The sequence below is a fragment of the Polyodon spathula genome, chromosome 12, assembly GCF_017654505.1.
Source record: "Polyodon spathula isolate WHYD16114869_AA chromosome 12, ASM1765450v1, whole genome shotgun sequence".
Classification (NCBI taxonomy): domain Eukaryota; kingdom Metazoa; phylum Chordata; class Actinopteri; order Acipenseriformes; family Polyodontidae; genus Polyodon; species Polyodon spathula.
In genome coordinates, this window is record NC_054545.1 from 44903596 (window position 1) to 44931096 (window position 27501).

At 41.7% G+C, this 27501-nt stretch overlaps 1 protein-coding gene across 3 annotated transcripts; it reads right to left on the reverse strand.

The window, feature by feature from the left end:
* Positions 1-980: 980 nt before the first annotated feature.
* On the reverse strand, positions 981-27501 carry LOC121324383 (trafficking kinesin-binding protein 1-like). Of its 3 annotated transcripts, none has more exons than XM_041266151.1 (16): positions 27429-27501; positions 18898-19211; positions 18213-18407; positions 12269-12345; positions 11898-12014; positions 11363-11463; positions 10515-10623; positions 10311-10389; positions 9197-9327; positions 8476-8550; positions 7684-7892; positions 7051-7281; positions 6280-6599; positions 5614-5832; positions 4876-4978; positions 981-2350 (listed from the first exon to the last, which is right to left on the reverse strand). In XM_041266151.1, the coding sequence occupies exons 1-16, from the start codon at positions 27437-27439 to the stop codon at positions 1834-1836; spliced, it is 2808 nt and encodes a 935-aa protein (XP_041122085.1). In that variant the 5' UTR covers positions 27440-27501; the 3' UTR covers positions 981-1833. The 3 variants fall into 3 exon arrangements, with proteins under 3 accessions (XP_041122085.1, XP_041122084.1, XP_041122083.1); XM_041266150.1 differs by lacking the exon at positions 27429-27501 and adding an exon at positions 22947-23432; XM_041266149.1 differs by lacking the exon at positions 27429-27501 and adding an exon at positions 22947-23432 and having other exon boundaries at positions 18898-19214.

Consider the following 27501-nt stretch of genomic DNA (forward strand, 5'->3'; position numbering starts at 1 on the left):
ATTTCTCCCTTTCTTTACATTAGTTTACTATTTGCCATCAGCTCTGTTTCAATACACTGTAGATGGTTTGGATTCTTGCTGACAAATAATTTGAAGATCTTTATAAAAACTTTTTAATTTTTTTTTTTAATTGGCATGCATTCATGCATGACTTCACACATCTGACAATCCCCTGGTGGGTGAGTAAGATGGCATGAACGCATGCCCCACACATGTGAGCAACATCGTTTGTTACAAAGAAGCATCAATCTATACAAACAAACAGGAGGCTGAGTGCAAAATGAATGACTTCAGAACTCCGAGGAGGAAGTGCAGAATATATTCCAGTGTTATTCAGACAGAATTAATTTATATATATATATATATATATATATATATATATATATACCCACCCCTTTGCACACTTTATACTGTATGATATACACATTATTAAAATAGCACAAAAACTTGGGAAAGATACATATTTCATAAAACAGCCTCTGATTTAATGATTTAATAATTTTAAACTGAAATGGGCAATTGTCAGTTAAGTAGTGAAACACAGCAGGACCCAGTGTGTCAAAGAGCTCCTCTTTATATAAAAAAAGATAATCTTCCTAGTTTAATCCTCCCACACCTCTCATATGTTTTAATATAAAACAATGCATGCTTTCGTGTTCCTGTTTTGACACAGGTTAACTGCTTTGCAATTAGCATCCTACTGGAACCAAAAAGTAATGCAGCCTAAGTGCTTCTTCCACGCTCTCCCTGATCATCGAGTTGCTTCTCCACTGGCTAACAAACCTGTAGCCGCCTGAGTCAAATGAGAGGATTGCAGTGCATTCGTCCATCTCGACTTAGGTGAGATGATATCTCTAGGTGAACAGATAAGTCAGTTCGAAAATGACGTGCGTCTTTCCTGACAACTGGGTACAAAAAAAAAAAACAGTACACAGCACTGGTACACCAAACACGCTACACACTAAATGCTGATCTGCAGACTTGAAAGAAAACAGGTATTGCTGTTTTTTTATTTTTTAAAGCATAGGAAGAGTTCGGCTTTCGCAAGGTTAATTCCGATCCGATCCTCTTGAAGGGTCTGCTTAGAGAAATGTCTCTTTTCTTTTCTTTTGGTGGGGAAAAAAATTCAAGAGCAACATTTAAAGGGTGCACTAGCAGTCTGGTACAATCCGCAAGCTGCAAATCAACAAAGAAGTTTTTTTTTATGTACGTTCCCATACCACCACCCTGTCCCCTGCTTATCCTTGATAGACTGATCAACACAATAAGGCACAAACAAAAGAACAGTTTTAGGATTTGAGGGCTGCTGCAGAGGCATTGTTGTTGTGTGGTTTTTACAATATTAAAATTACATTCTTTAAAAACTTCCCATGCTTACTTTTCCATGACCTCTGATAATACCTTTAGAAACAGATCTTGAAATGAGCTGCACCCCAGCGGTAATATACAATTGAGTGATTATTCTCACAATACACTGCAGTTCCCCATTCGGATACTTTCTGATTCAGTCTAGTACCACTGTGATGCCTCAATCTAGCATTTATAATATTACATAACACATGCATTCAAATGACATTTGAGGACTGAAATGTGTGGCTTGCAATTAATTTACTGTCTCTGAAACGTCTGTGTATTTTCTATTTAATAATACAATAATATATAGTAACATGTAAAAGATTCATATGTACAATTTAATTTTATTATTAAAAATAAAGTTCATTGGTGAAGACTAACACACATGACAGTATTTTAAAAGTGCCCCTTTAAATATTGCTCAGTCCGTGCACTTATTATAACATCATCCCCTGGAGGACAAAATATCTACAGCAATCTTCAGCCTGTTGCCTGGGTTTGATACCCTGCGTTCAGCGGCTTGGATGAAATCACTCCTCTCGCCACCACCTTGTCCAAACCCAGGCCCTGCAACTTCTCCACTAAGTTTAAACTGAAAATATTGTCTTTACTTCCCAAGTATTCCCCCCCGTGCACGGACTCTAGAACAGACCTAGCCAGCCGTGAGCCTGGGAAAATCTTAACGAGCGGACTGTTACACTTCAACATGATGGGGGAGGTAGCTTGTCTCAGTGTCTCATTCGATTGTCTCTCGCCAGGACAGATTCCTCCAAAGTGGGCGTCCCTTAGCTCTTCCCCGGCTGCTGGAGTGTAGATGGCGGCTGAAATCCCGCAGTCCTGCAACAGCCGAACAAGCCCCAGGGAAGTGCTGAGTGTCTTGGTGTGCTCCCGCAGGTTAGTGGAGGACTCAGAGCGGAAAATCCTGGGATTGGAGCCGGCCTGGGCAGCGTTTAGCTTCCCAAAGCTGCCACAAGAGGGCAGACCTCTATTAAGAAAGCTAGAGGAGAAAAAGAAGCGCTCAGGTTAGACCGATCTCACTACCAAACGCTGACTACAATGTGTTTGTTAAATCTTCAGAGCTGCATGCAAACACTTTGAGAGATTACAAATCTATTAAAATCCTTGCAGTGTTATTTTAAAATTATTATTTATTTTGAAAAGCTAGAATTTCCAGTTCAAGGATTATAAATGTCCAGCATTATTGTTGTTTAATTCACTGTATTAAAGTCAATGCCCCATTAACAGTAAGTCTGGTTGCCTGTTAGAGGTTAAGATTAGCAAGAGGTGTTCATGTGCTGAATTTCAGCACTAGAAGGAAAAACAGTAGTCTAGAGCAGTGAAGATCACTGGGTGTGAGAAGTGAGCACTAACTACAGCAGGGTTTCCCAGCCCTGGTCCTGGGGACCCAGTGTGTCTCCTGGTTTTCATTCCAACCAAGTTCTCAATTACTTAACTGAACTAATAATGTGCTTAATTTGACATGTTTAATTGTACTCAGCTCCTAAAAAGTTGCTGACTTCAAGTTACTTATAAAATTGTTCAGCTGACTTGAAATCTCCAACTGTTTAAAAGCTGAAAACAATTAAAAAGGTCTAATTAAGCTAAGGGCTAAATGAAGTAATTGATAACTCAGTTGGAATAAAAACCAGAAGACACAGCAGGCTCGGGAAACCTTGAGCTGCAGGACTGTGACACTGTACAACATACCAGACCTGATGTTTACTTGTACCTGTGATTATTTGCTTGGTTATTTAGAATACATAATTAAATACATAAAAAATAAGTAAGCATTATGATGATTGTAACTGTAATCACACACAACATGATTGCAATTGTAATTCCAAGCTCAGCAAACACTGCTGCTGTAATTGGAATTGGAATTATAATTGACTCCCGGTCTGCAACACACACAGAGTATATTACATGCACAGCAAGGACCCAGGCAAGTCAAAAACAAGCCTACTGGAACCGACCAAGGACACTAGAACCACCTAATACTGTATCGAAATACGCTTTACAAAACAACCACTTAAAATGTCTCAAGATTGCTCTAGCAATTAAATCAGTTATTCTTTATTTTCTACTTTTTAAACACCCAGTTGTCATTGCTGTTGTGGCCATGTTAGTGTTGTACAAAAAAAAAAAAAAAAAAAGAAAGCCCCCATTTATCACCAACACCCATTTACACGAGCAGATATTTTCTGCACACTTACAAACGAATTTGCCATCACATAGGAGGCTGTACGTGTTTGTCTTCAATTTTGCATTACGATAGCACCAGCTGCAGTCCGAAGAACGCAACAGCACCTCTGGGTCAATTTTCTACAGCTTATCTGCTTGTATGGGTGAGTGTAAATGTGTGCTGGCACTCTACTCTTGCAGTGAAACAGTGGAATTCTTACTTTGGCACCAAATAAACCTTTAAAATTGGAGTCTGTACCAGGACTTTGTCTGCTTGAAGGAAGAAAAGTTGCAACCTTAAAGAACTAGCAAGTTGGAAGCGTTTTCTATAATATTATAATACCCGCTTAGCCCCCCGTTATATATCACACTCCGCTTATTAACATTGCATTGAAATGTCCCGATGTCCCGACCACAATATAATGGGAGTCGATGGAGACAAGCTCCTGATAACATCGCTTTGGTTAATATCACACTCTGCTTATTATCAAGGAAATGTAAGAGTCACACAATAGATTTCCACCCCACTTAATATCACTTCAAAATGCCTGCAGTAACTGTCCTTATTTTGACACATTCTGTTTTCCCCACACTTGAAAGCTAGCTTGACTTGACCAGAACTGTGGGTTCAGTGTTTTTTTGACCATTGCTTATTAAAAATTAAAATATTTAAACATAGCCACAAAGCCAGAGGTGATTGCTCTATCCAAACCATCCCAAAGCACAAAACAAGAGAAAATTCAAACTACGCTACCAGACATTACAACAATTAAAAATACCATCAATTAAAACATAAAATGTCTATTTTTCCATAAGCTTGGAAAAACCAGTACTTCTTTAATAGAGACTTAAATCCCTCCAGTGTCTGAGTCTCTGACAGCTGCAAGCAGGGAATTCCAGAGGGAGGGAGCTCCAAAACTCAGACCTCCCAGAGTGACACAGCTAAATAAGAGAATGGTCAGCAAGTTCAAACTTGAAGAGCACAGTTTAGGGATATAGGGAATGCGTACAGGAAAGTACGAGGGCTTCGAATACAACTTCAATTGGTTTAAATGCATAAGCGGTCGTTTGGTTTGTTAAGTTATTGGTGAACTCTTAATTAATTTCGCAATTAATGCTCAGGATCAATTCACATTGAAATGATATACCTTTCATGATCATTAATTTCTGCAATAATGGGCACATTTTCCTAGTTGCAAATGTCTATACGGATGGCCAAAACATTAGATAGCAAAAGCATTATCCACAGAGAATGCTTGGTACTTGGTGCCCGTGATAGAGAGAAGGCAGTGCCACGCTAGAGTGGAGTTAGAAGCCAGCCCTGCTACCTGTCTTGCTTACCTCTGTGTGACAGAAGTGTGCTCCACTGAGGGATGCATGATCCGACAGGTGGTGATGGTGTTGGTGGGCGGGGTCTGGGGCAGGTTGTTACTGGACTGAGACACTGGAATGGAGGAGAGGGGGGAGAAGGCAGGGTTAACACACAATGGTCACTGTGGAAACAAACATCAGTGGGAGGGGAGAGGAGTGAGTACAGAAGTTGATTGGACGATCAGTAGAAATAAAGTTATGAATGGGTATGAAGGCAATTGAAGACCATGGGTTAATTCTAGGTTAGTTCCCAGTAAGACTGTTTGGTTTAAAAGCTTATGAATACAGTACAGCTTTGGCCAAAAGTTTTGCATCACCTAGAAATTTAGGATCGAGAACACATATGATCACAATTTAGATTTTTTATTTAACCTTATGTTGTTAAAGAAAATAAAAAATGATATCACTAAAAGTCTACCAGAATCCATAATAGTAGTACAGTAGTATTTCATGTTAGATGTCAAATTGTCACCATTTTTCAATTTTGTCAGTTTTTCGTTAAGTACACAGGATAAACAACAAAGCGGTATGCAATTCAATAGGTTAACGTAACATTATTCAGCAGGTTTCATTAGACTTTACTGAAGCAAAATTTGCTAATTCTATAGGGTGATGCAAAAGTCTTGGCTTGTACCTGTAGTTCTTCCAAAATTTACTTCCAACAACGAAATGCTGTACTGAAGTACTGGGAATGTGAGAGTGGCTTACCCGTGCTGCATTGGCGGCCAGGCAGTGGGGAGGAGCTGGCCAGTGTCCTGAACGAACCCAGGTCCACCTCGTCCTCTTCCAGGTCATTGAGGCTGTACACCTCCTGTAGGTCGACGTCCAGCTGACGGAAGTCCTTAGTCAGCACTCCGGGCCGAGGGTCCAGGATGCCGCCCAGGTTGGGCTGGGCCAGCTGCTGCCAGTGAAGTAGGGTCATCGAACCTGCGAGGGGGCAATCAAGTCATCTAGGAGAATTTAGATCATCCGTGCAGTGGGGGAACCGATGCACCCTGTTTGTTTGTTTGTTTGTTTGTTTGTTTGTTTTATATAGAGAAAAGGTGGTAATTCAATTCTGCTCATTCATCTTAGGGATTTTTTAAAATCGAAGGTTCTGGGCAATCAGGTCTGACAAGCTAACTACTATTTAATCCACTTACAAGAGAACATAACTGTACTGATGGGTTCACAGATCTTAATTGAAATGTACCTTTATGATCTGGCTTATTCTTACATGTTCAGCGCTTTGTGATAAGTCTGCTATGAAAGGCGCTATATAAAACACAATTGTATTGTACTGTATGAAGACAAGGGAGGGGAGAAGAAGTCAAAACAAGAGATAGTCAACACCTCCATAAAGGACAGACAGACAGATGGAGCCCTGCAGCGTACCTTCCAGTGGCTTTATGATCTGCAGCCGGTCTGGCAGGTAGGATTGGGAGCCAGTGGAGAAGCCAGAGCCTGCGGTGTGGCCGGAGCTGCCCGAGTAGTTGGTGCCGGTGGAGAGGACGCTCTCGTTGGGGGTGAGGAATCCGCTGGAGGGGTCCGTGTTGGCTACCAGGGCCCTCAGCTTGCGCTCGCGCTCCACGTCGAAGAAAGAGTGCTCTGAGGTGTGACTCTCCTGCAGAACAGACAGCCGACGCAGGGCCATTTCCAGGTCGTGACCCCCCGGAGTGCCGGGCTGCCCCAGCCTCTTATCCTGCCCCTCGGAGCTGGAGAACAAACAACAAAAAACAAAAAACAATCAATCATCTGGCCAGTTGTCATTGCCAGTTGTCATTGCCAGGGCCATTTTAAAGGCATATTAGGAAGGAACTACTTTCAAGCAATATTTTACAGCTACAATATTTTTAGACGATTCTTCATTTAATTGAGGTGTCCCCAATCTAAAAGGTCTACAATTGGGGTTAGTGCGGAATACTTTCTTGCTGAAGTTAGCAGGGAAAAACACAGGAACTGAAAATAAGCATGGGACAGGGAACACTAGCCACCACCGTCGACCCTACTTTTGACAATCTGGAACACATCGTTGCTTAATTCCGCTACCGTTTACATTAATTGAACAGGCCCCCAGTGCCCACGTTAACATGCACACCCCCTACCTAAGCGGTACCCTTTGTTAACATGTGTGGCTGTTGTGTATTTATTAACAGGGGTACTCACTGTGTGGCGTTGGGCACTGGCTGGCTGCTCGGTGGCTTGTCATCCAGGATCAAGCTGGCATTGTCCGAGCCATAGCAGCTGGTCCGAGGTGTGCTGACCCGGCTGGACAGGGTGGAGGGGGCAGCAGAGGACTGATTGGAAGAAGAGATCTGAGGGGAGTGACACTGGGAGCGCAGCCTGGCCATCTGGTTCACAGCCTTGACCGTCTCAAACACGCGCTTGTGGTGATTCCTGCAGAGAAGGCAGGAGAGAGAGATTCCATTCAGTTTAGAATGTCAGGTAAGCTGAATGCTCCTCCACTTGCTGTTCTCTAACAGCTCAGTATCTAGCGTGGCTGAAGAAATCCACTGAAGGCCACGGGTTAGCTCATTATCCAGACTGTTAAAAAAGTGGGGTCAAACACTTCAAAAGAAAGACATTAGACTAGATTCTCAAAGCTATTTACTCCAAATTGTCATCTGCGCAATGCATACTGTTGTAAAAGCATATATAGCAAACCTGGAACGGGAGAGACTGCTATGCAGTAGGAGTCTTATTTTCATCCCTGAAGAACCGAACAAGCTTGGTATAAAGTTAGTGGGTGTGGTGCTCCAAACCCAGGCATGGTGGTGCGGGTCCCACACGGGTTCTTACTTGAACTCGGCGGGCACAGGGCTGTCCAGCCCCTTGCGCATGGTGTCCTCAATCTCCGCGGCCAGGGAGTCCATGGGGAAGATGTTGAGGGCGCTGTACTGGTTGATGGTGCTGTTGGGCAGGCTTTTGTTCCGCAGGTTCTTATTATCCTCCCGTGCTTCATGGAGCATGCTCTCGCACTCTGAATACTTCTCCTGGAGATCGCTAAGCTGGGGGGGAGGCAAACGGGACATCCATTTAGATGCAGCATACAGGCAGGGAATCCAATTCAATCTTATTATTAATTAGTCATTTCGCAGATGCTTTTATCCAAAGCGACTGACAGAGACTAGAGGACTTACAATAGGACCTCGGTTTTACATCTCATCTGAAGGATGGAGCTCAAGGAGGTTAAGTGACTTGCTCAGGGTCACACCCACACAACAAATCAGTGTCTGATCTGGGATTGAACCCGGGAACCTGGTAACAAACCCCTTTCCCTAACTGCTGGACCACCAAGCCTCCTTAAAGCACAGCGTTGTGGCAGCATTTCCAAAATGCGTCTAAAATTAAGAGATCATTAAACACTAGATTTTTTTTATAGCAGGAGTGTGTTTGGGACACCTTTTACGTCTTGAATTGCCCCATTGGATAGGGAATTATAGTAGGCTGATCCACTTAAGGTAATACATTTACAGCACTTCAATGACACAGATTCCCACAGTGAGGCCGCTGACACTAACACTGCTAACTGCTACTAGTAGTCTATTAGATAAACCAATACTGTCTGAAACGGGTCCTGTTAATAAATACCTCAGATTTCAGTTGTCCTTGGACTTCTTTCGTGGCGCGCAAATGCTGGTTCAGCTCTTCGTTTTCTGTCGACAGCTGCAAAACCGAAAGAGATTTCATTTGACCATTTACCCTGAAACACCTGACTCCCTAAACAGGTGAGACTGAAAAGGCCCTGAGGAGATGAGGCAGGAGGACATAGACTTCAGGCGGACCATGAGCCCTGCCTTGGAAGCCTTACTTAAGGTGGAATGTTTAGAACCTCTGCCTAATCCAAACCCTGTCTTTACATGTGTGCTGTAATCCTGCTAATGACAGCCCCTACCACTTAAGAAGATTACTTTAATGGGCGTCGATTACCAGGAGACCAGGTTTTGAGCTGAGTCCTTATTAATCAGGTACTTAACTGTCCACGTGGAGAGAAGCTGAGTAACACAATGTTAAATATCTGTTACAGTCAAATACTTTCTCTAAGACTGGTTTCAGGTGTGAGCATTGATTACAATGTATTAGCTAACGTATTAGCTAAAGTACCAAAGTATGAACAGCACGTACAATAAAAGAAGTGTACAAGTCTGTAAACTGGAATTAAATGAAACAGCCAAAGCTAAATGATTTAGCTAGCAAATGGCCAAGAACATCAGACTCTATCTAAAGGCTTGAATGACCTAATTAATAGGTGAACAATGACCATTGCAATGCCCCGTAGTGTGTGTGTGTCTGTGTGTTGAATGGCACTCACCGTCTTGACCCTATGCTGGAGGTCCACAATCTGGGCCAGTAGCTGACTGATCTCCTCCTGCTGCCTCACTGTGTCCTCCACCTTGCAGGACAGCTCCTCCGACAGCACTGCCATCTGCTTGCTGGTCGACGCTGGGGACCCAAGGGGTGAGAACCGTCAGAACCTTTCACACAACATGCCCTTCTAGAGACCTGGATTCCACTGTAGGCAAATAGCAAGCAATCTGCACCACCCCATAGTAAATGCAAGACCACTTGCACACAAGGCCAGCTACTACAACTGTACAGCAATCAATGTTGAGCCTGCTGCATCTACACCCCCCACCCCCACTCCTCCCCAGTTTTTAAACAGATCAGGGCTTTCAAACATATGGCTTAAGATTAATACACAGAGGTAGCAAACTATGAAGCAGGCACAAGATTGTGATACGATATATTGCATAAAGGTTTGATTTTGAATCCTTATGCATTATACAGGGTGATTAGAAAGTAAGTTTACCACATGAGATATGATGTGTTGATGTGGTAAACTTACTCTCTAATCACTCTGTGTATAGATATATCACCATGGTTTAAATGTAAACTTGTAAATGTGAAGGGGATGTACTTTTTAGACATCAAAACAGTATAAAAACATCAAAACATACCTCAAAATAATGCAAAATTCATCATGACACCATACATAATACTTTTAGAGGTGTCGTGAGTCTGCATTCACACGCAGAGCAGCTTAAGATTGAACTGCTTCCAGAATGGCTAAAAAATGAACAACCTCAAGTGAAGAAATATATTGGTTTTGAGGTGGATAATGATGGAATTGTAAAAACAGAACAAGATCTTGTTTTTCTCAATGGATATTTATGAAGCAAAGCACCATGAAGTTATTGTAAGTTATTGCTTTTCATATGTATCTGTTAACGTCTGTTATGTTAATATATATATTGCAATTGCAAATTGCAATTGTGTGAGTACTTTTTTCTTTGTTTTGGAAGACTTCGATATTATCGATATCAATATTGATATCGAAATACATCCATGATATTGATATGAAATGTCCATATCATTGCCCACCACAAATATATATATATATATTGAAAAGAAAAGCAAACATATACTCAGTTCCTGAACGCAGTCGATCACTAACTGCTGCTCCTGCTCTTCGTAGTTTGTCATTTCAGCTTCCAAGTCCGTAGCCTGGACAAAGGGGAAAAAAGGAAAAATAAAGAAGAGAATTCCATCACTCATGAAGGGTTTGTAAAGGTGGTATACTGTGCTGTACAGGTCTCAGGGTTCTATAGATGTTAGATCCAGTTAGTTACCTCTGTACGTAGTTTCACGTTCTCTTCCTCCAGCCCGCTGAGTTTCTGCTGCAGGATGTCGAAGTGGAAGTAGTTTTGGAGTGAGGTGGTCGATTCGTTGTGTATCAGTCTGCACCCAGAGACAAACAGACACACACACAAACAAACAGGCACACACACACACAGACACACACACACAAACAAACAGACACACACCTGTAAGCATACTGCTCAGCTTTAACCCTGTCTTAGCACCATATGTTAACATATTCTCCGGGTCTGATTTTGTGTATAGATATATGTAAAATGTTTTGTCCTGCTCTCCTGTATACTCAATAAAGGAGTTAATTCTTCAGCTCAATAAAAATGATTGAGAACTGAAAGGATTAAAGGAGGTCAACTAACTAGAACTGAAATACAGAAATGATCTAATCAATATTAGTGATGTCCCCATTGGAACCTTTAGCATGGAGCAGTTCAGGGTACACTGTACTGTCCAACCACTGTGCTAACCCCATGTGGAAGATTCACTACCCTGAATTCTGTTTATTGAACAGGGTTGGGGGTCTCGCTTTATTAATTCCCAATTCCCCTGCACATTCCCTAATCAATTCCAACACATCACTGATGAAAATTGCCATTAGCAGTGTTCTGTTAGAACCAGCTCCTCGCAGTGGCAACAAAATGACTGTCAATTAAATCGGCTAGTCAAACGAAAGCAGTTACTGTATCTCAAAAATATCCTTCAAAGGAATTGTAATGGGGAGTCAATTTTAAAAAGGAACTGACCCCCCAGCTCTGTTACTGAGATCGAAATACGGAGCTAAACATCTTTAATGAGGGTCCCTGGAAGAGAGATGGACACTCACAGTGTGGACGTCACAGAGCAGGCCTCACTGTCCTCCGCACTGCTGGTGTACAGCTGCAGGAGGTCCTCTCTCACCTGGACTTCATGTTGCAACTGAGAAATCTGGAGGAGGGAAGTGTCATCATGAGCCTCGAATCCGAAATCAAGCATTCCAATGCATTCGTTCACTGCCGACCCAACACTCATTCAACTTTAGAAGAGGTCAGCCAACCCAGATGTAAATGATGTAAATGAAGCCAACACACCTCTGAAATACAGCAATCAACACTTACAGTAAGCGTTTTAAAACCATTAGTGTCGACATTTAATTAGATACTATACAGAAATAGTACTTCTCAGCATTTCCAATTTTACATTCATTTAGATGTACGAAATTAAAATACAGTAGCATTATATCCAGATGCTATAACATGATAATACTTACCTGAAGAAAATAATATATGATCAATGCAAAATCTTCACAAAACTAGGCATTTCCAGTTGTTAACGAATAGCGTTTAGAATTTTTATATACACTTTAAAATTCTGAGGCTTACCTCCTCTTTGGTCATGTCAAGCTGTTCCTCCAGACACTCGTTCCTCTCAGACAGAGAGCGGTTCTGTTTGAGGAGAGACTGACCGATATGGGCCACCAATTCCAGATCACGCTCTTTCTGGAGGTGGTGAGGGGGGGAGAGAAAATGAGCAGTCAGTTCTTATTTCAATCCCAGCTAAGCCACTGACTCACTGTGTGTGATCCTGAGCAAGTCACTGAACCTCCTTGTGCTCCGTCCTTCGGATGAGACGTGAAACCGAGAAACTGCAGCAGCAGTTGTTGATGCACAGTTCACCCACTGGTCACTGTAAGTTGCTCTGGACAAAAGCATCTGCTAAATGGCCACTCAATAATACCGCGCAATAACCATACCTCATCCAACAGATGTGTCACTGCGTCAATGTCATGGTATGTTTTCGTCACTTGGCCAACCCTCTCGGAACACAAAACTGAAAACGAAAGGGAAAAAAATTTAATAAAATCAGTGACAGATTCGCAATCAAGGAAGCCGTTAAAACAAGTTTGGATCTGAATTCTGGCTAAAGCCGCACTGCCTTTTATTTGGCACTGAAGGAATACATCAACCTTACATTGTTCCAACTGTTCACCCTCTCTGTGTGGACCGCATACTCCCACTGCCCCCACACCTTCAAGTCTTGTATCGGGTAAATACTTTGGTTCTAAAATGTTTAACCAATGCACTACAAGGTCTATGAAAAAGTTATGCATGCATAAAGCTAAAAATTCCCCTGCTTCTAGTTCTCATCCACATGCTATATCAAGCTTACCCACTGGTTTGCTATGCTTATGCAAAGCTTGTATATGCTTTATGTTAGTTGCACAGAAGTAAATGCTTAGTCTACCATAGCAAATGGGAGAATTTTCATTGGGCAGTGTCAGACAGTATACTGTAACCCACGGAGACGAGGCAGTTAATGCACTACGATGTTTTAATCAACTCAGCTGAAGCTGAAACAAGGATGGAACAGATTTTAAATTAAAAACACAAACGCAACACTGGCCAACTATTCAACACAGATCTCAGGATGCCACTGCTAACAGCTTAACCTCATTGCCTTGATAATCCCAACTGAAGATTGTTCTCTCACAGGACTGTATGCTAGACCATGCATATCTGAAGGGATTTAGAACAGATGGCCTGTTTCAAAAGGGCAGCGACTAGGAGAAGGAAATATGCAGCTGGTTACTCCAGGTCTAAACTTCTGTTATAGAACAGCCATACCTATTAATTCTTAACTCATTTTCCAAATGCTTTGTTTTTCATGTCAAGATCTGTTATAGTAATAATCCACGATATACCATACAGACATGGCTGTTTACTTGTTAAGAACTGGGGATTGGAATTGAAAAACAGGAAATCGGACCCCAATCCTGACTGTAATGTCCACGTTTTCAAATACTTGTCCCAGCTCGTAAACTGCCCTGCCACTGCTTCCATCCAGATCAAGTATTCTACTTGGCAGCCAGGCGTGAGTTCCTGTTTATAACTAAACAAAGTGTCTCGCTAAGTCATGTCGCCTGGTGTATAACCAACAAGAACGATGGTGCAGTACAGGCCAACAAACATGTGCCAAACACACACACAATAATCACTAGCCCAATAAACAACATTGTAAGCCAATCACTTTTTAAAAACATTTACCATCAGATGTCATTAATTAATTAATTAATTAATTTATTTATTTGATTACAAATCCCTATATGGGGACAAGTAATTAAAAAATGTGGACATTGCAGTCAGGGTTGGGGGTGAATTTTTGTTTTTCAATTCCAATCCCTTTATAAAATCAATTTCCAATTTCCAATTCCAATTAAAAAATCCCAATACAAATCTGATCACTGTAAAAGCAGGCAAGACATCAGTTACATGCCATTTGATTACATCCACGTGAATTAACAGGGGCTGAATGCAAAAGGGATTGTTTCGGAAATCCGAGCAGGAAGTGCAGAAGATATTCCGGTGTTATTCCTGAGAGATTCAGACGGAATTCGTTTGGAATTTGAGGCCACAACAAGCTTTCTTCAACTGATGATTTTACACTCAAATTCTATTTCTGTCCATCTGTGCTAATTAAAATTTCAGATTTCCCACCGCAATTCATCACTGACCTGCCCTGAGTAGAGTTGGGCAATAAACCAGCTGCTGAAAAGTAAATGAAATTCAGAATGGACAGCACATGATACAAGTGCACATGGAGGAGGGACAAAGCCACCGTTGCCAAGCTGGAAATAAACCCAGTATAACGGTGACACGACACACACTGATTTTCCATCAAAGAGAAAGACCAAATGACACCACATGCTGTTTTTGGCTTTTTTGTGACTCGTTTCTCATTGATCCATTAGTAAATGTTCTTCACTCGCAATGCAGAAAAGGCACAACAATGGCAATGCAACGGTTCTGTACTACCGGGCAATGGTAACACAGCTACAGTAGGATGAGTCTGCCATTGGCAGAATGGTACCAAAGAGTATGAACCAATGCAATCCACTGCAGCGCCACGGCTCTGCAATATTAGTGTGCCCACACAGTCCTGTGCAATACTCCCAAGTTCGTTGCCATGTCCGGCTCTGCCGGGATTTCTTCAGGATAACGTGGGGAGGAATTTGGTCAAACTGCTTTGTGTGGGCAGAGCTCAGGGATGACATTGAGGAGCTTGTGTCAACCTCTGCTGTCAAGCTTGGCAGTGCAAAGTGCTCAGGAGCCCTGTCCTAGTAAGGTCTCAAAGGGATTTAGCACTGCTATTGCATCCAACACACTGGGCATTGAAACACACCCCTACCCTCTGTAGCGCTGATTCAGCTTCCCAAATGAATCCCAATGTCTCACTGCTATGAATAATGTAGACTGGGGTCTGACTGACCACCCCACTCATAGAGTAATAACTTCAGTCTGAACTGCAAGATCAGCCAGCCGGGCATTGCTTCAAAGATGATCCTTCCACTTCTAATCCAAAATCACCACCTTCTGTTCTGTACATGTACTCTGCCTCTTAACCGATGGGCTTGATCTGACTAAAAAAAAAATAAAAACTATAGAACGAATTACCACCGTAAAGTATACATTCTGGTGATTTGTGAAGAAGATCTAGGCTCTGATTTGCATTGATAAATGTTGTTTACGCTGGACATCTTTTATGTGGTTCAATGGTTAACTAAGATATTGGTACAAAAAGGTGAATTACTTTTTATTTTAAATTGATTTTTTTTTTTTTTGCACTTGATATTTTGATCACTTAACAAGGGAGAATGATTATTTATATTGCTACTATTATTATGCATATTCATATTATAACTAAATTAACTCTAATATCTATCACCATAGCTCTAGATGACAAATGCTGCTGTTACCTTCCCCCAAGTCCTTGAACAGTATTTCAGAGTTGTTCTTGAAAACGACAATGTTCTCGTTGCACTCGTTATCAATGGAGACAGAGCTACTCCACACCTCCACGCTTACAGACAGATGTCTCTTGTCCATCACTGACAGCAATGCAATGCCCCTCAAAACTAAACGCTCCAAGCCTTGGGATACTTAAATATTCTTCTGCAAAATGCATAACCTGTTTGCAAGTCCATTTTACAAAACAAGGTTTAAAAAAAAGGCATGCGAGAAAACATACAAAGGTAATCTTTAGTTAATCACAGCTCGTGAAGGAACTGAAGGAGGACTGCCTCTATTTATACTGTCACTCCTGTTTGTGTTCACCTGGCTGGGGAGGGACTTCTCAATACTCATATGATGGGGAGGGGGAACTGTTAAACCAAAGGGACTTTTAAATATTTTAAAATGAGCAAATATTCTTTCCACGGCTGCTTGTGCTTTACAAATATGAAGCACAGAAGCATTTTAAGTCCGTTCGGTTATTATTTACACTCAAGAAGTGTGTTGTCTGAGCTGATAAACACCCCCTTGGTTTAGAGCAGAATGGTACAGTCCTAAGGAGTTCCATAGCGTTAGCGACAGACAAGTGGGAGGTGGCTCAGGTACAGCCGCATGCCTCAACTTACAGACCGTTAAACTGCTATCAGAGAGCACTGGCCAGTGGTCCCGTAAACAGAGAACAAACCAGACGCTGACAGAAACTCATGGGCACTTCTTAGAAACACTGCTTACAAAATATATATATATATACACACACACACACACACACACACACACACACAGACTGAATACATAATTTCAAATCCTTGCTCTTTGAATCCTTGCTCTTTGAATTGGTTCTTTTTCACAAACCTAGCATAAAGCCTTCCTAGACTTCCTTGTGACAGACATCAGAACGGGAGAAATGTATAAACAGGGTCATGCCATGTCTTGTATAAGATGTGCATTCACTGTTAACCAATCTGCTCTAAATAAAGTTTCTACAGGCCCTGTAGTCTGCCAAGTCATACACAGAATGGCACGGCACAGTTCTACAGGCCCTGTAGTCTGCCAAGTCATACACAGAATGGCACGGCACAGTTCTACAGGCCCTGTAGTCTGCCAAGTCGTACACAGAATGGTACGGCACAGTTCAGTGCATTTCAAAGCCTTGTTATTCTACAAAAATATACTAAGGGCAGTGAAATAGTGAAGTATTGTACACCTTTTTAAAAGGCGCACAGATTTGCTTGAGGTGCTTGCAAATTTCACTTAACTTGAATAAAATCAACAGGAATCCGTTATACATGCAGTGTTTGAGTGACACTGCCTGTTTCTTCGCTGGTGCATTTCAATGATAATCTAGAGACCACAATGTAGTTTAATTTAAGTGACCACTCTCAACTAGTTAGAAAAGTTTCAGATAGAGACCTGAACAGCAGCTTCGATCACTGACAGGACCGACAGGGCAATAAGGTTCCCAGGGTACGTCCCTGTTTTCCAGCCAGTCACATGGTGTCGTCCAGTTCATGATGCTCTTGAACTGGCTTCAGTGCCGGCATTGTGAACGCGCTTGCAGGGCGTCGGAAACTTTTAAAAATAGATGCAGTTTCTTACGATGAGATTGTCTAAGGAGTTTTGGTGACGCAGAGAGGATGTCTTCTGCACTTAATGGAATTAAAGCTACAAACACTAAGTAGAGACTAAGTTTCCATCTGAACTTAAAAATCTTCCCGCGACAGAAATGTGGCATCTGTGTACATGTTTATCCTGTAATTTAATATGTAGTTGATGGTACCCTCAAGAACATTGTGGAAGGGAGAGACTAGTCTTGGTAACATCCTGTTTGGAGTCTAGCTGGGCACATAGGTTAGGATAGGCAACATGGCCACACAGAAGGAAGAAATCACTGGGTCACACACACGCACACACAGACAGACACACGCTCACAGATGGAGTTTACAGCAAGACAGACCTAGGGCATTTGCTGTGGAACCATTCGACTTGCACCTAGGTAAACTCTTTATAAGCTTCTGTGCGTGACATTTGCAAGTTTTGAAACAGCAGTTCATTTTTAATAAAAGTAGAACCAACCAACCAGTAACATAGTTCAAGATCTAAGTTTCATTACGAAAAACAGTGTTGCAGACAGAGTTGGGGCCCATTCAAGTTTTTAAATTCCAATTTTAAAAATCAATTCCAATTCCAATTCCAATTCCAGTTCCAGTTCCAGTTCCAATTCCAAGCTATGCTATGGTATGGTACAGTATAGATTGATATGGTAAGCTATGCTATGGTATAGTACAGTATAGATTGATATGGTAAGCTATGCTATGGTTCAGTACAGTATAGATTGATATGGTATGCTATGCTATGGTTCAGTACAGTATAGATTGATATGGTATGCTATGCTATGGTTCAGTACAGTATAGATTGATATGGTATGCTATGCTATGGTTCAGTACAGTATAGATTGATATGGTATGCTATGCTATGGTTCAGTACAGTATAGATTGATATGGTATGCTATGCTATGGTTCAGTACAGTATAGATTGATATGGTATGCTATGCTATGGTTCAGTACAGTATAGATTGATATGGTATGCTATGCTATGGTTCAGTACAGTATAGATTGATATGGTAAGCTATGCTATGGTTCAGTACAGTATAGATTGATATGGTAAGCTATGCTATGGTTCAGTACAGTATAGATTGATATGGTATGCTATGCTATGGTTCAGTACAGTATAGATTGATATGGTAAGCTATGCTATGGTTCAGTACAGTATAGATTGATATGGTAAGCTATGCTATGGTTCAGTACAGTATAGATTGATATGGTAAGCTATGCTATGGTATAGTACAGTACAGATTGATATGGTAAGCTATGCTATGGTATGGTATGGTACGGTCAGGGGTCCTGCACTCACGGAAGTATTTGAGAGTCTCCTCGATCTGCTCTGCGGTGAGCTGCAGTCCGGCCTCGGGGGGCAGCAGGGGGGTGTGCAGCCAGTCATCGTGGTCGTAACCGAACAGGCAGTCTGCCCGCAGAGTGTAGCTCGGGAGCCTCTCCTCCAGCAAGCTGATAATCTCCACCTCCGGGACATTCTCACTGTTACACACGTCTGAGGAGAAGCAGGGAGAGATAAGGAGCTGCTGTTAGAATCGTTTATACATATATCTACAGGGATGGAAATAAGACTCCTGTTGCATAGCAGTCGCACCCATTCAAGGTTTTAATACGAGCTTGATTAGCCACAGTGTGTATAGGTAATAACACGCTCAGGTGTGTCTTGTTAAAGTCATGTACATCGACTAGTTATTTTAAATGTAAAAAAAAAAAACCTTGCAAAAAACTGGGAGAACTTAACTGCTCCTTCTTGCAATGAAGTATGATGCTATAGTTATTGAACTAAGAGAGAGAGAATTAGAAGAAACAAAAACGAACAAAAAAGCTTTCCACACAACGGACTGCAAAATATCTAGCATGACTGTGTCAATGCAATGAAAAAAAGCCAATACTGACATCTAGTGGACGGTATTATATTTTCTCAAAATACAGAACGGCAGTGAGCAAGCCCTCTTTTGCACTTTGCAGTACTTTGTTTCCCTCACCTGTCAGGGTGGAGACATCGCGGAAGGCCCTGCCTTCCTTGTTGCTGGATACAGTGAAGAACAGGGGTCCCTCATCCTCCTCGAACTGGCTGGCAATGCTCGAGGAGAGCTCTTGGGGGTCCAAGTGCTGAGGGGGGTCCCGGCCTGGGCTGGGGGGAGTGGGCAGTGGGAGCTGGCTGTGCGGCAGCCCGGGGGAGGCCAGTTTGACAGAGATTACTGGGAAGTGTAGGGGTCCATGCACAGGGCTGTGTCCTACCACCCGATCAGGGAGACAATAAAGGAGACCAGGGCAGCAGTCGGCTTCTTCAGTATTTCTGCTGAGGAAATAATCCACATCAGTACATGTGTGACACAGCCTGATTTTTGTAGCAGTGAAACTGTGTTTTTCCACTCCCCTTAATTAAGTTGGAAAAAAGCCAACAAAATTACAGAAAGCGCTCTAACTAAAAGGGTGAGAAATTTGTCCCAGTGTCCTGTAAAGTGAGAATAGGATTTATGATCTGTAATTCCAATTGTGTCCACCACAGGTCACTGCCAACCAACAAACTCTTCCACTATCCTTTACCAGCGCCAATTTTGACTCTAACACCCACCTCAGCACTCAGATCCCTTAATCCACTCCTCCCAGCTTAGGTTAAGGGATTTAGAGTAGGTTTTTAACACCACCCTTTAAAACAGGAAATCTGAAACCTGATAAAGCAGTGTGATTAGGCAGGATGTTTATTTAACAAAGTTAACACAACAGTAAGAATTTGCTTGTGTAATTGGCAGTATACATAGTCATTAACTGGGAGAGTTGACAGCAAACTGTTTTATTATAGCAATACTACAATTTAAGATGTCTTTCTGAAGCACACTGGAAAGCAATGCAAAATTAAAACAGCAAGATATGCAACCGATCTGTTTGGGCCTCCCTCGTCCTGATTAATTAACTCAGAGGCCCGACAACAATCACAGAGCAAAAAAACAATTAGAGCGCTCCCCAGAATATGATGCAGAGACTGGCAGGCTTAAGTGATGCGGCTGGCTCCTGCCCACCCAGTAGATTGTGTTACTCTGCGATACAGGTGTAGCCAGCCAGCACAGTGCCCCATTTATCCTTTCATCAGGATAAGTGGTCTTCTGGTCCACTGGCTCCAGCTGGTATGAGTAAAGAGAGGGATATATCATTACTGTACACATAGAGGCCTGGTGATAGACACCCAGTCTGAACTGGGGAATGGGATTCTCCACTAGAGGGCCCTGTTGCTGTAGTGATCCACAGTGCAAAAGACAACTGGCTACATTTTCAGCATTTTGTCTTTTACCATACTCATGCCACGACATTTTTATAGTGTCCTTTATGTGCAAGCATTCCAAAAAAAATAAACAGCAACCCTACAGACCTCCAAACTGCTCGCTAGCAAAAGTCCAAACCAAAGAGATCTGTGTTTTGAGGTTAGATTTAAAAATACTGACAGACTCAGCGTTCCAGATAAAATTTAGCAGCGACTTCCAAAGCGAAGGGGCTAGGCAATTATAGACAAACTAGACTGCCAACGAGGCCTGCCTAATGAAAAGTGCAGTGAAACTCCTAATTTTTTCCCCTTTGCACCAGATATCCCGGAGGGCTCAGGGGTATATCGGCAGCAGCAGGATTGTGTTTTTTTCCAGCAGGGGGAGCCACTTCCAGCAGTCTGGCTTAAGTTCGACTCTGCAGAGCCGGCACTGCATTCACCTCCAAGTCTGCGATGTCTCTGCCAACAGCCAGGCAAACCGGGAGATCACTCGAGAACATTTTCAATTACAAGATGACTTGGCATCTCCCAGGAAACACATACTCTCATTTTAAAAATGGGAAGTGGTCCAAATATTAGCTCAATAATAACTGAAGTGCAATGGACTGAGAGCCTTCTTTAAAGACATTGCTCTGCAACTTCAAACGCTAATTCGTAAATACATTATATATATATATATAGGTCTAGCAAGCATCCACAAAATGCAGGGCTTGCAATAAAAACAAAAAACGTCTTGTTGAAACATTTGTCTTCTTCTCATAGTATCAAACACTCTCTTTATTGGCCCTGAATGTTAAGTAGTAAATATTATTCAAAGGTAAGCAATAACACCTTAAACTGCTATTTTTTTTTTTTTTTTTTTTTTTAATCTTCGTTGAAAGATTACATATTTCACGTGCGGGTAGGAAACATATTAGTTGCAGCTAATGTTCTCTTGGGGACCGTAATAACTGCGGACCAACAAGGAGAGAAGGGCCGCTCTACAGTGCTGTACCTCAAACAGGAATTTTAAGTATGAGCACTTCTTAAAAACAGTCAGAATACAAATACATCCAGCAGCTCAAAAATAAATACAGCAAATTCTAAACACTTTGTGTGAGATTTTAGCCTACTCTTTTTCGAGGCCAAGGCTGAGAGGGTTATTCTGACAAGCACACAGGCATTGTTAATATGATTAACTGGAGATGCTGGGTTACTGTGCCTTGGCAACAAAATAGAATTAAAAGCAAAGCCAGAAAACACTGGTGTAAATGTCAATACTGCAGCAAAACAAACACCGATTCTCTGACCGCTCAGGTCCGGCATGCTATCGTCTCTCTAGATAACCTGTTTGCCATAAACAACGGTTCAAAGACACTGTTCTGTGTGTGTGTGTGTACATGTGCTTGTGTGTGTGTTTCTCCTTTTTCTTTGTATATTAGGAAAATAAATTATTAGTTTAAACAGCTGCTTCCATAGACAGCGAGGCAAATTTTATTGCACTTTTATTACCCGTGCCCTCTCTGTCATTTTCCACCAGCACCAGGCTGGCAGCACGTAGACACATACTGCACACATCTTGTGACTGAATGCTGGAACTAAATAAAAGCAGGTTCCCACTTCTAGGGAGTTAATGTTTAACCTCTTGCGAGTTTACCCTTTCATCAAAAGATCTGATACAGATCCAGGACAAACCTCAGGGATGGTAATACGATCCCTACTGCATAGCAGCATCATCCATTCCAGGTTTTACTACCAGCTTGATGAGCCACAGTGCGTCTAGGTAACAAGCTCAGGTGTGTCATAGTAAAAACAGGAATGGATCAAAACACTCTGAAATGGGAGTCTTATTTTCATTCCTCAACCTGTATCAAAGACCATCTGAGAACAGAAACACAAAATGACAACAGGGATCTTGTATGTATTTAAACACTTTATGTGTCGTAGTTAATAACCTGTATGGACCTTTTAAAAGATTATAGGCAGTTACACAAGACAAGCTGCTGTATTATATAAAAAAAGCTGACTCTTAACTAAACTAAACCCTTTTGAAGCAATAACGGCATTGCAAACTGTCATCCAAGTTTCCATCCACCTGAATTAGGAATACTAGCAACCTGAATCTCTTCTGAAGCTGTACTCCACTCAGTGGCAAACAACAAACTGCTATGTTAAAAAATCCAATAGTCATACATTCACATCTAACAGTTATATTATTTGCACTCAACTTAAACCACTCAACAAAACAATGCTGTCAACAATACTGACATATGAGCTAATCAATATATCACAAGCAATCAATCATGATGCAGTCGTCAATACTAAAAAGAAACTTCGTTCTACAGTTGAATAAAATGTTTCAAACGCAAGTTTCTGTTGGCAAAGTCTTTTGTGTTATAATGATACTTAATTTTTAAAAGTATTGAATATGACTTTTCAAAATGCTGTCTAATTATATATATATATATATATATATATATATATATATATATATATATATATATATACAGACAGACAGACAGACAGACAGACAGACAGATAGACAGACAGACAGACAGATAGAAAGACAGAGAGATAGATAGATAGATAGATAGATAGATAGATAGATAGATAGATAGATAGATAGATCCAGGTCTACATTTATTACTGGGTATTTAAAGTTTGGTTAAAAACTGTTTATGAAGATGTAATTTTCTCTTAAGCCTAACCCAACAATAATAAAATTAATACAGCTGACAATGTGAATCTGAAACACAGAGAGAGAGAAAGCAGCAAAGCTTCAGTGAGACTGACCGTGGAAGCATATAACGCAAGATGTGCATGTAAGAATCCTGTGCTCCCTTCTTCTGGTTTGTCCTTAGATATCCTTTACTGCTATAGGTTCCCAAGCCACTGTCATTTGCAAGCTGTGTGCCAACAAGCAACACATTAGTATTCCTGTCACCTGCCCGGATTAGAGACTGTGTACCCTGCGGTCACATGACCAGAGGGGGTGGGGCCGCCAGCTTGCCCATGTCCCATTTTGTTTCAGTTACCATGGCGGTGGCAAATCAAACGCCGGTGTTCGTACTGCTGTTCCGTACTAGAAGGTCGCCCTAGCACCAAGAAAGAAATTGAAATGTTGTTCTGCCCTGGTCTGGCATTGTGACTGAAATAAAACCCTGATTTGGCCCACTTGAATGAGTATAAAATAAATCAGTTTTGCATTTTAAGAGGTAAAAATGATCTAATCTTAAACTACCATCCTTGGCTCCAGATTTTACTTTCCCTTGAACCGAGTGTCTAAATGTTTTAATAAATACTATATTAACATGCTTTTATACTTTTCTATTTCAGTAATATTTTCTTCAGAGAAGCTGGTACAAGTTCATCAAAATGTTAAGAGAATGAAAGTTAATAGCAGGCTCCATTTTACCAAAGCTACCAGATATGTGTGGGGTTTTTCCTTTGTTTGTTTTTTTCATTTCGATTTTTGAATGTTGGAATTATGCGTGCTGTCCTGGTGTTCAGCACACAGGATATCAGGTACTGGAATTTTGCCAAATACTGCACTGTGATGGGTTTCTTGTATGTGATTTATAATTGCTAAACTGGTTTATTCCAGCTTCTGCTGAGAACTGTGCCTGGGATCCAATATAGTCGCCTGGCACAACAGCTGAGCAGTCCCTAAAGCACTGAAGAGGGTAATGATGCGAGACTAGAAGAAAACTAGCAGGTGAAACTGACTGAGCCAGGGTCCAGCCTTCAGCTTTCCACCTCGCTGACCTTAAACAACAAACTAACTCAGAATTAGAACACGGCCCTGAAGAAGAAATAAATGAGAGAAACCTCCGACGTTCCCTTTAAGAGATGTTCCTTTTACGAGCGGCCGTTGTGCATACGTGTAAGGACACACCCAGTACTTGGCCTCCTCCCAGTACTCCTGTACCTGCGCTCTGAATGGCTCAAACTGCACCTGGGTGTCCTCTGTTCTCAGTTTCCATGGCGACTGGAGAACTTTGGTCGGGGTTTTCTTCCAGCAGAGCCTAACCCTGCAGCACACTGGGACTTTCAATTCCCTCCCAGTCCTACCCACTGCTGCACCTTCTCTGAACCCAAAACCACATCCTTTCAATTTGAATCCGCACTTTGCATTGGAGCGAGCGAGGTCAAATCAGCATAACAACTTGCAAATGAGCTGAAATGAATTTGCCGCAGTGGGCTGTAGTGCAACCTTGGGGTGCAACGGTTATCCTTAGACATGGCGTTGCTTTCCCTGTCATTTGTTAATGCATGCAGCAAAATCCTTGATCAAAGGGATTCAAATTGTATTCCATAGAAAAGGTGTGTCGCAGGCAGTTTGTTTGCCGTGTACAGTGTCCTTTCACCCTTCTGTTATTCAGAAGCCATTAAACGTAATGCAAAGGCATTACGCCTGTATTGTGTCTCATCCGTACTTTAACACTAAAGACAAAATGCAAATGATATATATAGAACAGCAATATAACATTTAACAATAATAAAACTTTTTTTTAAGTTAAAAAATATGATATTCTTCACTTCATGTTTTTATCCACGACCCCCCCATACAAGTGCATTCACTTATTGAATTCACTGTCTATTGCAATTCTGCACGTGTGCCCTGCAGCTGTAGCCCTCGACTCTGACAACTCTGGTCCCGCATGCCTGTAAAGCTGCAAAGTGCATTGGCGGTGCTGTTGATGTGCGCTCATGAAAACTACAGAAGGGAAAACTTGGAAGAATAAGAGAAGGGAGCATCAATCAATGCCATGAATTGTATTTTACTGCATGGGATTTTTCAATGGGATAATTTGCCAGTACTTGCCATTGCATTTGTCTCATATGACAGCTGATTTAAAGATGCCTTTATGTGAAATAGCTGGAAGGGGGTCCAGCTGGCACAAGAGGCTCTCTAGAGCAGGGCTGCTGTTGACGGAGAATTTGCTTGCATGATCGGGCAGGCAGGACCCAAGTTCCACAGTGCAGCATGCGCAGCTGTGCTCCATGCGCTAGACTGGTGGGTAGCCTCTGAGTGCTATTAATGTCTCTCCGCATTGCTGCCTCAGCTGGGTGGAGCTATAATTGACACCACGGGCCAGCTGTGGGCTAGCTGATGATCACCGCGGGTGAGTCTGATCAACTGGAAACTGTATCGTACATGAGGAGCTTTAATTCCTCTGCAAGGGGGCTGTGTGGCTCGCTGTACTGTAACGCAAAACTGTGCCTATTCACAGTCTCCGAAGAAGAGCAGCAGCATTAATGCTCCCTTTATTGTTTTAATACGCATGCAATCTTATAACATAAACTCAAATCTATAACTTTAACATTCATGCACGTCTAAACCCATAGGGAATGCGTTAGGAGGCCAGGTGCACAGCACTTCTCTTCGAGAGCAGTGTCCAATCTCCTGTACCAAGAGAAGACAGAACTGAAAAGAACAGCAGCCAACAGCAGGCTGATATAATATGATAGCCTTAAGAGGACAAAAGAGATCCCTTGACAGAGCTGTAACTGTCAATGCTTCCTGTGCACTGCAGCACAGATCAATAGAAGGTGGTGCAACACAGACAGGCATATCTCAAGAGAGCAGGCAGGGCAGTTTCTTTTCTGTTGCATCCCAGTTGCCTGGACCTACGGCTGAGGGAGGGCTCTAGGTTACAATGGAAAACATCTTGGCTTTCTTTAACAATGCGTTTTGTTTTTATTTTACTGAACACATGGCTGTCACTGCTTCTTTGTAATAAACGTTGTGATAATCTTGTAATAAACGATGTAATAATTTTGTAATAAATGTTGAATTAATGATTCATAGGGGTTTTTACTAAGATTTGCTCTCAGCCTGTAAATCTGTGTTTAGTATATTCAACCTTTAAAACTAGCAATACACACATTTCCATACAACAGTGTAGCCCTTGTAATGAACTGGCTTCTCTGCCCAGTTGAATGGAAAGACAAGGGCTGGACGAAAGACGAATTACTTACAGTTCAAGCAAAGAGCAAGCTCTGTGGCCGAGAGGCCAGTACGAGTCTTATGCTGATGTCAGTGTTAGTCACATCAGCCGCAAGGAGGAGAGTCATTATGATTTAGCATTAGGGTCAACTTTATATTTCTAAATGTATTTCAGGGTTTACATTGATTTTCACGCACAGTATTCATACTCGATTAGAGTTAACACCTGCTAAAATCTGGCTTTCGTATGTCTGTTCAGGCTGTCCTGTATATCCCAATATAACTATTTCAACTGCTGCATGTGTTATAACTTCCCTGCGTCAAATTCCTTGTGCACTCTCAACTAAATAAACGGAAAAATTTCCACCAAAAAAAATGATAAAATACAAACAGTAGAAAGTACTAAAGTATTTGAGGAGGGCATACGTGCCTGTGCGACTGTATGCAGCCCAACACTGAGATAGGACACAGGTAATTAAGCTAGTAAAATACCTGTAGATCAAGGTAATGGACAAACACATGTATATTATCACTGCTAGATTAATATGGGCATGAAATCATGCAGTGTGAAAGTAGGTCAACGATCAGGAATAGCTTCTTGCAAATGTCCACGGTTCATCACAATGTAATAAGGGGTCTCTGAATACAGCCCTACTGCATCTCCTTAAAGACCACATGAGGACCTTTTTATTTTGTTTTGTTGCATGTTCCCATGTGTTGATACAACTGTTTACGTAAGGTGTATTTGTTTTGTTTTCATTCTTTTTTTTATTTATTTTTTATATTTTCACCCCTTTTTTAAACTTTTAAATTGCATTCCCTGCCTCAAGAAGGCTTCCCGTGTACCTGCATGGAGCTCTCAGAAACTACATTTCCCATCATCCTCCTGCTCACATATGTAACTTGAGATGGATTTACCAGTGAGCAGGAGGATGATGGGAAATGTAGTTTCTGAGAGCTCCATGCAGGTACACGGGAAGCCTTCTTGAGGCAGGAAATGCAATTTAAAAGTTTAAAAAAGTGGTCAAATTGTAAAAAAAAAAAAAAAAATTTAAATTAAAACAATACACACACACACACCGTCCATACATGGGAACATGTAACACTATAAAATAAAAAGGTCGTTATGTATCCTTTAAGCGATCACATCACAAAAACAGGAAACTATCAGAAGCCACAAATTACCAGCTTGATTTGCCCCAGTGTCTCGGTAACAAGCTCCGGTGTGTCTTATTAAAGTCACAGTAAAATCAGGAATGGATCACACTGCTCTGCAACGGCAGTATTACTGTGTTTCCGTTCCTGAATTAGTGAAGGGCCCTTACACTGTCAACATGACCTTACAGTGAATCAACCAAATGAGTTACTCAAGGGAGCGCTGCATAGATGAATCCAGCA

What these genes read in the sequence shown, in the direction of transcription:
- LOC121324383 (XM_041266149.1), bottom strand. Translation starts at nt 22,975, where the DNA reads ATGCACATCTTGCGTTATATGCTTCCACG. An exon ending in TGCTCTGTGACGTCCACACT is followed by an intron (nt 10,624 to 11,362) that starts GTGAGTGTCCAT and finishes CTCTGGGTGCAG; the next exon opens with ACTGATACACAACGAATCGA. An exon ending in GATCATAAAGCCACTGGAAG is followed by an intron (nt 5,833 to 6,279) that starts GTACGCTGCAGG and finishes GCCCCCTCGCAG; the next exon opens with GTTCGATGACCCTACTTCAC.